The sequence below is a fragment of the Falco cherrug genome, chromosome 3 (assembly GCF_023634085.1).
Source record: "Falco cherrug isolate bFalChe1 chromosome 3, bFalChe1.pri, whole genome shotgun sequence".
Classification (NCBI taxonomy): Eukaryota; Metazoa; Chordata; class Aves; order Falconiformes; family Falconidae; genus Falco; species Falco cherrug.
The window spans coordinates 106,773,043-106,786,594 of NC_073699.1; the positions used below are offsets into that span (position 1 = coordinate 106,773,043).

At 51.6% G+C, this 13,552-nt stretch overlaps 1 protein-coding gene across 3 annotated transcripts in view; it reads right to left on the reverse strand.

Annotated features, from left to right (window-relative positions):
- Positions 1 to 686: 686 nt before the first annotated feature.
- AJAP1 (adherens junctions associated protein 1) overlaps positions 687 to 13,552 on the reverse strand; it is a 47,021-nt gene continuing 34,155 nt past the window's right edge. For 2 of the 3 annotated variants that reach the window (XM_055705865.1, XM_055705863.1), the window contains exons 5-6: positions 13,168 to 13,298; positions 687 to 7,680 (exon numbers count right to left, since the gene is read on the reverse strand). In XM_055705865.1, the coding sequence (XP_055561840.1) occupies positions 13,226 to 13,298 (73 nt within the window). In that variant the 3' untranslated portion in view covers positions 687 to 7,680; positions 13,168 to 13,225. The remainder of the gene's footprint in view (positions 7,681 to 13,167; positions 13,299 to 13,552) is intronic. The other variant, XM_055705864.1, reaches the window with a different exon arrangement.

Below are 13,552 nucleotides of genomic sequence, written 5' to 3' on the forward strand. Positions count from 1 at the left end.
GGCTGCCCAGCAAGCTCTGCACAAGCCCCCTCCGCATGGCACCCAGGTCCCCACGTCCGTCCGTCTGTCCAGCAAGCAGATCACGGCAGTGCAATGGCACAACCAGCCCCGCCTGGAAGCACGACGGCTCAAGTGTGAACCATCATCACCCCTTTCAAACTGAATTTGCAAACAAGAAATACCGTTTTAATATGCAACCGCTCAGGGCCAAAATTTCTCTTTATGTAAAGCATGTATCTAGGTTAAGCAATTCTGTAACGCCTGCTTACCTTATTGCATAGCTGTTTATTTAAAACATCATTAGCAACATTTAATTAACTCTCTAATTGTCCTGTGGAAGGGCTTCCCTCTTTCAAGCACTTTGCCCCAATGCACACACACGGGTCCTGCTACCCCGAGCCCTGGGGGACACTGGGCAAGCCTGGGGACCCGGCGCCCTCCCACCTCTGCCACAGGGTTGGTAGGTGGGCGGTACGGTGACGGGGACCCCGAGACCCTTTTCCCAGGATGAAGGCAGGGCTCTTTCCCAGCTGCTCACCCAGGGGTGCACAGCTGGGGAGACAGAGAAGTTTACCTCGGGAAGCCCCTGGGCTCCACCGTGCTGAGGGGTTGGTTCCCCCAACCCCCAAAACGACCCCGTCCCCTCCCCAGGGACTGCGCAAAGGAACCCAGTCACTACCCGGCTGCGCGGTTCTCATATCAGTTTTAATAGCAACATCAGAGTACTAAATATACACAGGGAAATCGGTATAGGGTGGCATTTACAGTGCTTCCAAATACACAGCTTCGAAGTACAGAGACAAATTAAAAACCACTCGGGAAGAAAACAGTTCTCGCCTGTGTGGCCCCGTGGGCAGCCGGCACCCTGCTGCAATCGCCCTGGCTCACACCGCGGGTGCGCCGGCAGGAACTGCCATGGCCAAAGGCGATGGCCGCTTCCACCGGCAACAGCCTGAAGTTGCCAGAGCATCACACACGTATGCGCTGGATGTCTCGCGGTGAAGGATTTTCCCAGGAAAAGAAAGAAGTACTCAGTGATGTAAAACCGGTTACAAAGTAAAAGCTGTCTCATGTTAGAAAACGGTTTTTGGCAAAATAAAAATAAAGTGTAAACTTCACTGTACATGTCCTATCAAACAAAAAAATAAACCCCTCGGAACCTAAAATAGAAGAATCTGGGTCAGAAATCTGTGCCCTTAGTGTACATTTTTGTGCAACATATACTTTTTCTCAAAGTAAATATTATCTCCACTCGTGACACTATTAAAAATGTACCTACAAATGCTGAGAATAATTCTTAAAAATGCGTGAGAAGCGTTACATGAGATCTGGAGACCAAACCCACGGACTTCTGAAATGGTGAGGGATCTCTTGCTGGTTTTGAAAAAATCACTTACAGATTTTATACCTGGTTGAACAAAAATTCCAACCACATTCATCCTGAAATGGGTGGGCTGAGATAGTACATATATATTTTTGTTCTATATTTTTTTTTTTTTTACAAAATATATAATATGTGTAGAATATCTACTATTTAACTACCATTTTAACTGAACTACCTTCCTTCACAACAAGCTGCCAATGGAGGAGAGGTAACCTGAAATCCGCCCCGGCACATGCTCCCGCGCCCGTTTTGCCTTTGCTGCTCTGACCTCCCGAGGGCAGCGCGAAGGGCACGGAGGCTGGAGACCACTGCGGAGCAGCCTCCCTTGCCGCCTCTCCACTGCCATGGCCAAGGCCACGGCCACGGCCACAGCCTGCCCTTTTCATTAGCTGGGAAGACAGAGTGAAGGTAAACGATCAGATCTGGAGAGATGGGCAGCCGCCCGGGAGCCGCTCTGCCCTGCACGCCCGGGGATGCTACGGGACGTTGCTGCCCTTGGGATAGCTCTGTTTGCCAAAACCCCCCAGGGGATTGAGTACCAAACCCTCGCAATCTGCCCGCTGTACCTGGAGCTGCTGTGATATGGTAGCTCAGACCTATAGCCCCAAACTAGCTGAGTTTGGCACAGAAAAAAGCCCACCAGCGCCGGCCACAGCGAGCAGTGCTGCCCGCAGCTCTCACACAAGGAGTTGCACCAACTCCCTGGCTTGGCAGGAGCAGCGAGTGCTGCAGCTCCTGCTCGGTGTCTGCAAGGAATCTGGATGGAGGAGGGGTCCCGCACAGCCCCGGGAGGTCTGGGCTTGCTGCAGAGCCCGAGGAAGAGCCAGCCTCCCCTATGCCAGGGGGGAGCAGAGCAGCTGCCATCCCTGCACAGGAGCAGCCAGCATTGCCGGCTGGTGACAAAAAGGGCTCATCCCAAGCCATTCTCTAAGACAGAGCCACAAGCAACACACAGGCACACCGCTACACACCTGGGGAATTTGGCAGCCTTTCAGCAGCTGCGACACATTTCTTAGGAGCTATGAAAAGGTTAAGAAATCTGTAAAATTAATAAAAAAGAAGCAAGAAGCAGCTAGCTGGAAGTTTATGGCAAAGCAAGGGTCAAAACTTCTTTTTCCCAAGCTGCCAGATACACAATGAAATAAAACACAGTAAAAAGCTCTGGTTTTCCAAGGGAAGGGCGCACTGGAGGCATAGTTTTGCTAGGCGGTGGTGGACACCTGATGCTGCATCCAGACTGTGCTCTGCGCGGCACCCTGTGCCTGCTGCAGATACTCCCCTGGATTTGCTGCACATCCATTGAGTCCCACCACACGCGTGCCTGCAGCTCCCCAGCATTGCACCACAGCAATGAGACTGCCCCGGACACAGCAGGGATGTTCACAAGGGACATCTGCCACCTTGCTGCTCACAAGCTGCAGCTTTATCCCTTGCAATGCAAACGATACCATCCAGCGCACGGGGCTGTATTTCACGGTGGAACATTCCCTGCTACCTGTGCAATGCTATCAGACTGGGAAACGGGCTCAGCTTCTGAGTGAGAACAGAAAAATCCCTAATTCTCCAAATGTACACACGTCCTTTCTGTCCCTGCACTGGAGCAAGACTCCGCTGCTTGGACGAGCCGCTCCAGCTGATTCGAAGTACCCAGTGGCATGAGCATTGGCAAAATCTCCCCCATTATTGCTGAATGAGCTTTGGGCTGGCTCAAGCCAACGACACCTGGCACAATCCCCGCGAGCTGAGGATGAAGCTTTGTGTCCGGCAAAGGGCAGTGACAGAAGGGAGCTCGTCTCGAGCTACCACCTGTGGCTGTGGCAGCCAAAAGACCTCAGGGTGAGATGATGTGGCCAAAACGTGGCAAAACTCACGAGGAAACGTGTCTGTGAAGACCATGCCTGCCTGCTTTTTCCACGGCGTGAAAGATCTGCTCCATAGGTCTATTCCATGAAAATGTGACTTTCTGTTTTCATGTCTGTCTTGTATTTTGGCTTTCGTCAATACTAGGGAATGAAATAATCATAGTTCATTTCTTCTTTACTGTGAAAGGCCTTGGGATGCTAGGATGCTGCCTCATCAATCACCGCATATGCAGCTCCAGCCCTTCCCTTCTTCCTTCCCTCCTTCAGGCAGTCGTCCCTTGTTGGTGTGCTTAGCATGCATAGGGATGGGAGGGTTTCTCTGATAAAGTGCAAGTGCTGTTGGTCCTTATAAATAAGGGAAGATTGTGCATCTACTTTTGTTCCTCGGTTCACCGCTCATCTCTCGGTGACCAGGACGTGTCCTTCTTGCAGACTATGTGGAAAGCTCATGCAAAGCCTGCCATCAGAAACCTGCTCCTGTCGTCTGGGGCCAAAGTTATTTGCCTTCATTCTCTCTCCCTCTCACACACACAGACACAGACACACACACACACACATTCTCCTCTCCTTGCCTCCAGCTCTGCAGGGAATTTCCCAGGAGCTGAGTGCCAGGTTCAAGGCAGGGCGCCTCTCCATCACCATCATCATCACCGCCAGCACCAGTGCTGCCCGCCCTCCCAGCCCCCAGCTCCGCCTGACGACTCTCCTTCAGGCAGCGTGTTCCATACACGCAGAAATGCAGAACGATGCTTCAAACTCTCGGGAACGAGGGAGTCAAGATATATTTCATGATGTCAAATTGCTATTGAGCTTACACTGGAGTCCCCACAAGAACTACTGGGTGCAGCCAGCACATACAAATAAACAGGAAGATCAATGGGTGAAGCACAACAGACGCGGCTCCCGAGCTGGAGTGGATTGATGCCAGCAAAGTCAAATGAAGAAGGAGAATTCAAAAACTATGCCAGCAAGGGTAATTTGCAGGGGCTGCACCATTTACAACAGTAGAACACAAACATCCGAGCGTACTGAGATGACAGATCACCTTGGAGTCGTCGCTCAGAATCTGCACTCCTTGTGTGGGTTTTTGGCTGATCCCAGCAAAGCCTGGCTCTAGGGCAGCCCTGGGGCCAGCAGCACCCAGGGCATCCCCTGCACAGCCACTGCATGGGGGCATCCACCATCCAAGCAGGGTAACGCATCATGCTTTTAATTGCACCCCACTGCAGCCCAGAGCCTCCCTGGCGCCCAGGTGAGGCTGCCTGCGGTGGGGCTGGGACCTCCCGCAGTGCCGTGCCTCCCTGTTTTGGGGCAGAATCCTGGCACACCCCGAGGGCAAACATTCCCCATGTTTCTCAGGGAAGGCCAAAGCCTGGGGGGCTTGCTCCTCCAGTGAGACACCATCCCCTGCCTCAGAAGTATCCTGGGCAGGCATCCCAGCCACCACCCTGGAGAGCCGCCCAGCAGACACCCCTCAGCGCCCAGCCCCATCATTGCAAGGTTTGCTTTTAAGAAACACACACAAAGATGAGATCTCTACTCCGCTGCCAAAGTCTAAGGGGACCCAGACCTGTTCAAAACCCTCCAACACCAAGACCCAGCCCCAGGGACGCGAATCTCTGCTGCCGCCTATGCCCGCCCAGCTCAGTGTTCACAAGAAACCACCTCCGCAGAAGGAATGGGTTCAGTCATGGACTAAAACCTGGCCAGGAGCAACAGGAACCCTCCTCCTCCTCTCTGGCTGCCGGTCGGCAGTGACCCGGGTGCAGAATGCACCCAAGGCGATGCTCGAGGCTCATTGGAGTTGCAGGGATTGTTGCCAGCGCCTTCAGAGATGCTCGGTTTAAGCCTGCAGGTAATCATCAGGTCTGGCAAGGAAGACTTCTTCCCAGGGCAGCTTCCAAAAATTCAGGAAAAATAATCCAGACTGTGCAATTCCATCAGAAAGGGACAGAAAAGGATACGGAAACAAGAGACTGCACATGAAGCTATATGCAATGCCAGAAGTTTCTACTTCCTTTTTTTTTTTTTTTTTTTTTTTAACTGCAAGTTCATTGTAATAAAGAAATGGAGCTGAGTAATTAGTGGATGAGTAGAAATGCATATCTGGACAATTCTAAAAAATCGCTAGTATTTACCAAGGGCAGTTACAAAAAAGAACTGGAGGACTTTGGTCTGAACTCTGCTGTCATTCCCACCCATGTAACGTTGCAGCAACCCAACCGAGACCCACTGCGGTGTCTGACGTGAAGCAGACCCTCACTTGAGTTGTACGGGACCCCTCTGCAAGCTTTGCCTTGGCACCATCTACATGGGCAAGCCCAGGCTTGGTACAGGGCACATGTTAAAGAGCAGAAGCAAAGTGTGGTGAGACACTGGGCATGTTGGGAGACCCCAGCCCGCTGCCACTATCCCCCCCTCCTGCCTGGCTCTCCCAGCCGTGCCAGTTTGGAGGGGCACGGCATGGCATGGCACAGCTTGCTGCACCAACAGCAGCACCTGACTCCATGGAAAGACTTGGACAGGGGGGCTTGCTGGTGGGCTGGCATGCTCATCAGCACCCACCAAAACCACCCACCTCTGCAGGAGCTGGATGGGCGATGTGACACGTTTCTAGAGCAACACACCAAACCAGAGGCAGCAGAACCATACTTCCCTGGCAAACTGTTGGGCAAAAGTCCCTTTTTAATGGTATTAAGTGACCCCCGTGATTGTGGACAGTGGAATGCATCTTCTCCTGCCGTGGCAGACCCAGCCAAGACCAGGAGAGCAAAGGAAGAGGCTCCCCGGAGCTCGCTGGCCTTGGGCTAGCTCAGGAGGCCATAGGCTCGTTCCTCTCATGTTTCTCACAAAGGGCTGAGCAAGCTTTGGTGTTGTGACAAATTCAGAAGCCATTAAAAAAAAACCACCTCCCACATCTTCTCCTAAAATTTATCTCTTCTGCCAAAAGAGGCTGATCTTTTGACAGTCCACAGCTAAAAGCCATCCCCAGCCAGCCCCAAGGCATCACACCTGACACAGCAGGGACCACAGCTCCATGAAATAAGGGCAGGCACAGGCTTGCAGGCTTCATCCTATCTATCTTGATGAGGTATCAGGCTACAGAAGGCTGGACGCACCCTTCACCACCACCACCTCCAGCGAGCTGCCACGAGCCAGGGGACCCGCCTGCTGCGAGCTGCCTGCTCACCCTGCCCTGCCCCGCAACCTGCCGCCCTGCTGCGGGGAACATCTCCCCCGCGGGGGGCAGGGGGAGCGGAAGCATGAACTGCCCCATGCACACGCAGCATCCCGTGTCGGGGAAAGGGGCTTGCACCAGGCGGGTGCAGCCAGGAGCCCTACAGCAGTGGGGCAGGTGGGAGAGAGGGGAGCACCTCTGCTGCCCGCTCCTCTCGCCACGCCATTACGCCTCCTCTGACGGCCTACAGCAGGAATGCACTTTGTGAATTTGGCCCAGATGCATCCTTCTAGCTCTAATCCCAGCCCATGTCCGTTCTCCTTTCCCTCCAGACCAGCCTCCAGAGCGCTCTGCCATCCCCTCCACAGCTGGAGGAACCATGGGGCAGCGCAGCCCTGCTCCGGCTGTTTTTTGGGAAGCCTCTCCCCTGCTCCCACCAGCAGCCCACCGTGCCGCCCCAGCTGGCCCCCACCGCTCGCTGCTGCCATCACGTCACCACCGTTGGAAAAGCATTTCCAAAAAGAACCAAAACTATATATATATATATATGTATACATACATATATATGTTTATACATACACACACACTTATATATATGTATATATGTCTACCTATATATACACATATAGGTTTGAAAGGCAAGCTGCCAAAGTAGAAAACATCGGTTCACCTAGTTTGTATTATGCACGTTAAAGAAACGAGACTTTTAGCCCATGACATCTTCTTTAAAAATGAGTATTTAAGATCTTCAAAAATTGCTACAGTACAAAAAGTGTTTGTGTGTGTATATATATCTTTTCTCTCTACATATATTGTATGTATGTACGTTTATGGACCGGAATGAATGATCCCAGCAGAAGAGACACCCCATTCGTCCTCCACAACGTTTCTAGGCGTTATCGACTTAGCTTCAGCTTCTCGTGAAGTCTTTGCATCGGTACATGGCACATAATGGTATTATTGGCACAGGTTCAGAGTCACGGTCCAAATCCAGGCTCCAGGCGCTCAGTCCTTCCCTCTCAGTCCCCCGCCGGTTCCTCTTCCTCCACAGGATTCTTTGCTCACACATTTCTCTTTCTCTTCTCCAAAAAACGCGCTCCTTGAAAAATGCAGTTACCTATAGGCGTGTTCATTTTTATAAAAATATATTTGGCCCATAGAACGCTGCTCTTTGAGTCTCCTACTGGTAAACAGAAATGGTAGGTACAGGTAACCCATTATTTTTTTATATTTTTTACAGGTTCACCAATGGAATCCTGTTAAGGATGAGAAAAAAAACCAAAGATTAAGTTACAACAGGGAAACGCATCGTGACTCACACTGCTCCTTTTAGCCCCCCCCCAGGAGCCCGGAGGTTCCCCCCTCCTCCCAGGAGCAGCTCCGCAGGGCTCAGGGCAGCAAACCCAAACAGCAGCAGGCGAGCATCCCGGGGGAGCAGAGGATGGAGGAAGCGGGACGGCCGTGACCTCCTCCTCCCCAGCTGCCAGCCCGCGTTTGGGACTGGGACCACTGGTTGTGCCTCCCTGGAGGAGCCGCAGCCTTGCCTGGCTCGCTTCCAGCTGTGCTTGGAACAGCACTGGGGACGTGTTGGGCCGGGGATGCTTTGGCAAGTGGTGGGAGTGACTGAGAGGCTTCAGTGTGCCTTACTGCACACTTCCAACTCCTCCAGCCCATTTCCAAAACGTGATTAGCTTCTGATTGTCCCTACGCTCTGGACCTTTACGCACTTGGGCTAAGAGCAGTGAGTGCTCTGGCAGATGAGAAGACGATGATGAGTCCTAACAAGATTTTCTAAAGTTAAATGCCCTAAAGAAATCAATAGGGAATTGGTTAAGCATCAAAAACAGAGATCCTATTGAAGTTCTTCTTAAGCTATTTATTTGCCGTCTTCTGAAAGATCTCTCCCTAGTAATCTTTAGAACAATTACTCCCCATCATTAGCATGCAGCCACTCATTTTACGAGCATGTGGCTTTAGGTACAGCGATACATGCTGTAATACGGCTCCGTGTGCCTGACAGCTACCCACGTGTGGGCTTTCTATCCTGCAGGTACAAATACAGCAGGTGCAGGGGTGCTGCCTACAGTGGGCTGGTGACACACATGCCCTAATTTACGCTGCTTAGATTTAGATTTAGAAATGCAATATGCTTTTTGTTCAAGTGTTCTTTCTTCAACATTATTTTTAAGCAAGATGCCCAATGTATGCCATCTCTAAGAACAACGCTGAAATCTTAATTAGCGAGACAGATTTTACAGAGTCCTTAATCTCCCGCACCGGGCTGTGTTGGGACCGCTGTTATGCCACTGAAGACAAGCCTGGATTTTTTATGATGACTCATTATCTGTTAATGTTAATACAAACCATTTGCTGTTGTTAGGCAGAACGGGGCCATCACAGCAGCTGCTCGCCGTGTTCAAAGCATGGAATTAACATACAATACTGTAAATTTCAACTGCCTTGTGCAAAAGCAAGGGTCACATCAATGTTACTGCACCGATATGATTTTCAGGTCTCAAATTGCCACTTCCCAAACAGCGATGCCGAACACTTACGTAGTTCTGGATGAATGCTGTTCAATGCGTGCATCGCAGGATGTACAATTTATATTGTATTCCAAATAGCCTCTTTGTGCAAAGTAGGTCAGCGTTTGATCAACCTTACAGATTTTTGTATAATCTCATTCCATGGGGTTTTTCAGTCAAAGAGAGTGGGATTAAGGACAAGAATAACGCCAAATCTCAAACTTCATTTCAGAAAGCCCCAAAGCCAGTATGAAATCAAACCAAAACAACCACAGTTTGCTGGGGTACCCGGCCAAAGCCACTTGAGCCTTCAGCAAATTTCACCTTTTGGTTACTGAAAGGGTGGTTTCTCCTGCCTCTGCCTTGGCGCTGTCTTCTCTTCCATCTGCCATGGTCAGGGCACAGGGTGTTTTGCTGCTTATACCCCCGTGCAGGTAATCCCTCAGTGAGTTGCCTGGCACAAACGCTTTAACTGACTCCCTTTACTCTTCACCTAATCCAGCCTTGGGCCACACTGCTGCTGCAGCATCCTTACGCTGGGCTGCCACGGATGGGCCAGGTCTGCTCTTTGCAGGCACAGCCGGCGGGCTCTGCCTGCTGCTGAGGTGTGACATCCCTTCACAAGCCAGCGCTCCAGCGGGGCCCGACAGCCAGTGGAGGCAATCTGCTGGGAAGCTCCAACAGCTGCTCACTGCAGGCGACATCACCTGCACCGGGGGGGGGGGGACACGACTGGCACCCTGGTGGCAACTGTGCCAGCAGCACAAGAACCCTCCCCATGGCTCCTGTTGGGACGGGATGAACCTGACCCCAGGAAAAAAAAATTCAGCATCTGCTTGGCTTGTAACTAGATGAGTTTCACCAGGTTTCCTGACACAACCTCAGTGCTGCCTGCAAGTCTCCAGGCTGGAGACTGCTCTGCGGTGCTGTCCCTTACATCTGCTCCCTGCAACTGCTCAGCCCAGCCTTACGATGCCATCAGCATCGTCAAATGCCAGACTGCCATTTAGGCAGCACGATGTTCGGTACTTGCACAGTGCTGATGGACTGTAATGTGAAGTCCGCATTAAACTCCAACCACCCTCCCGGTGCTCATCTAGTCAAAATGTCTGCACAGCCTCTCTGCCCTGCCATCCCTGCCTCTGGCCACACCATCCATCTCGTGCCTTCAGCTCTGACTCTACATGTTCAGCAGCACTAATTTGCTTATTAGACAGCTAAGAGCTGCAAAGTGCCATCAATAGAAACTCACAAAGCACTCCGAGCCTTTCCAAGGAGAGAAGTTTCTGTCATGGAGACTGGTGCAGCATCTGACCCCTCCTGGTGCATGGCTGTGTGCCTGGGAGAGCCCCCCGCTCTGCTTACCCCAGCTGCCAGGGTGTTCCACTTGTGCTGCCCACTGTCCCCTGTGCAGGCCGGGAGAAAGGGGCTGGGAAGAGAAAGCTGCATGCAACCCCTCCGGCCAGGAAGCTCCACGTACTCTAGAGCATCCTTCCACCTCTGCCGAGATGCAGCAGGTCAACATCAACTGTCACCTTCAGGCTACACTGCTGCTGCTGGCAAAGCCAGCCAGGAAAAGAGCCATCCCTCCAGAAGAGGGGCAGCCCAAAGCAGCTGCTTCTCCTCTTCCACCAGCCTCTCCTCTAAAAACAAGAGCTGGAAAAGCATCCTCAGTCCCACCGCTCCTCCTGTGCTTAGCAGCATCTGTCCAGTGACAGTATAAGGCCACCAAGAGGACAGGGAACAGCCTACCAGGGAGCTTATCTCAATGCCATCTGCTCTCGGATGGTTTTACCTTACAGTGACATGTAAAACTTGAAATATTCATTTTTTTCTGCTGGATGTCCCAACTGGCACATATGCATTCATGCAAAAAGCTGTTTGCATGGGGTTGCAATGCATCTTTCAAGTGCAGGCTCCTGGGGAGCTGCAGGGAGCCGTGCTGACCGCCACAGGCTGTGGGGCAAGCACTGGGCTGTGGGACAAGCATCGGGCTGCAGGGCAAGCACCGAGCTGCAGGGACAGCCGTGCAGTGCCACCACGCAGAGCGAAGCCTGCTCAGAAGGCACACACATCATGACCCTGGCAGCTCCACGCTCTAACAACCATGCCCTGGCAAGAAAGTGTAGGCAGCTGTGCATGGGAAAAAGTACAGTGTGGAAAAATTATTAAGCAGCCTTTTTCTGAACCTCTAAAGGATTTGCGTTGACCCCATATGGGGATGAGGGCAGCTTCTCCTGTTATCTGTGCTGTGGTGACAATCCCTACGTCACTCCCCACATACAGCAGGGATCTATGGCAGTCACGTGGGTTTTACCATGATGTACCACATATGCACGTGTGTTCCAGAAACATCCTGGTGCAAATACACATATGCATGAGCACGCATGCAGAGAACAGGCTTTGAATTAATCTCATTTTGCTAACATTAATGAAACCAAACATCAGCTTCCAGAACTGTATAAATAATTGAAACACTATTACAGAGCTAATGCTCCAGGTACGACTCAGATAGATTTTTCCAGAGTACGTCAATATGCATTTTATGGATTCCATGAAAACGGGTCAATAAGAATTTCAAGGATTTAATAAGGCACAATGGACCAGCTTTGGACTATTTAAAGAAATCCATGGAGATGACCAGGGTGCAGTCTTCAGCACGGAGTTTCACAGGACCTCGGGCAGGAGTGGTGGGAATTGCACAGGCCTCCCACAGCAGGCAACAGCTCGGAGCTGCCCATTCTCCTTCCCTCTACTTCAGGCAAGAGAGCTGCTGATGGCATCTGAGTGTGACTGGCTTGGGGTTTGTGTTGGCTTTTTTAAAAAAATCATTTCAAGGCAATGGACAGACATCACCAACTGCAAAGCCCATGGTGGAAAAGGGGCAGTGGATTATTGCTGTTTGCTTTCTGAAGCTAGCATCCGCATGTGCTGTTGAGGAAGACCCTGCAGACCCTCTCTGTTTCTCATCCAGCTGCCCTTCCCCCAGCCAGGAGGGGCTCTTGGGGGCAGAGCTGCCCCGGCTGAGCCGTGAGTCATGTCAGCGAGACCCCATGAGCAAAGATGCTGGTGGGCAGACAGCTGAACCTTTGCTTTCTACTTTTTCTGCCCTCCGCCGTGGGCAGAGGCACACCTCACCTTGCCAGCCCAGACACAGCCAGCCCCGAGCACAGCCGACACCATTAACTTTTTATTCCCTTCCATTCTAATCTAATTATATTTCTGTGTTCAATAGCTGAGCATAATGTTAAACAGGCTATTCTGAGCAAGCTGCAGTCAGGGAAGGCTGGAAATTTCATTTACACTGAATATATGATTCATTACAGCAGGGACTTGGGACAGACCAATTAATTCACCTGAGCGTGTGGCTCGAACGGGCACCACTGCCCTGCGGTGAGCTGGCACATGATGAACCCTAATTGCTTTTCCTGCCACCACTATCGGCCGTGCCACCTTCAAAAACAATACAAGGAGGTGAAAACGGCTCAAGCCAACTGAAAAAAAAAAAAAAAAGAAATCCCACAACAATGTACTGTTGAAACCAGCACAACATCTTTGTACCCCTTTGGTTGCAGCAGTACCCAAGGTGTGAACCTGGCTGCTGGGGACTGCGCACACAGGCTTGCAGGGTCGGCTCCCCGCAGAGCAAGGAGGGGCATGGGAGCAGGAGGAGGAGGAGGACAACGACCCTGGCACCATCTCAGCAGGAGCATGGAAGGGTTTATGACAGCAAACATCATCAAATGAGCTTTGAGGTACCAAAGGAACGTGCACGTCAGATGCATGACTCTTGAATGAGACAGGCTGTCCATCATGCAACAAGAGGTTAATTACAGATCAGGCCATTTCACAGCACGAAAATTACTATTGCTTGTCGAGGTTTTTAGAGGTGGGCTGGAACCACAGGATCAGGCTGAAGTTCAAGGCTGCCCCAGGCGTACTTCTCTCTCAAGTCCACATCCATCCCTGCCTTTTAGCTTGGGCCTGGCTGCAATTCACCTCCATGGAAAAGCCAACATCCCATCCATAGCAGGAGATGTGTCCGGCCACCCCAGCCAGGTGAGCCACCCTGCTTGGGTCCGACCGTCCCAAAAGAAGTGTAAGCAGGAGGATGGCACCAGGCAGGGAAGAGAGCGGCTGCTCATGGGCAGGGGACAATGGGCACGGGATGGATGTGGGATGGGCACAGGATGGACGCGGGGGGAGCACGGTACGTACCAGGAAACAGCCCGATGGCGTCTGCCCTGCCCCCAGAAGTCAAACAGGCTTCGGCCAGTCAGCAGGAGATTTCAAACCATTTCTCAGACACAAAGGCCACGGGAATAAGATGCCGGTCAGAAGAAGAGGGTCTGCAGCGAGCAGAAAAAGGGGCTTGCATGTGCTGGTATGTAACACAGAAGGAGCAAGCCAAGGTGGCCTGCTGTAAAATCAGCTTTTTGAGAGGCAAAACTCCCCCAAATATCTCAAAAGTAATGCTTTGAATGGGCTTATTGGCCTTGGAAACCAGGGTGGTGCAAAGCAGAGAAAGAAGAAGAAAAAGTTGGACTGCAATACTGAATGTTTTTATCCCTGTGCACAAGCACCTTGTAACACAGCCAAATGC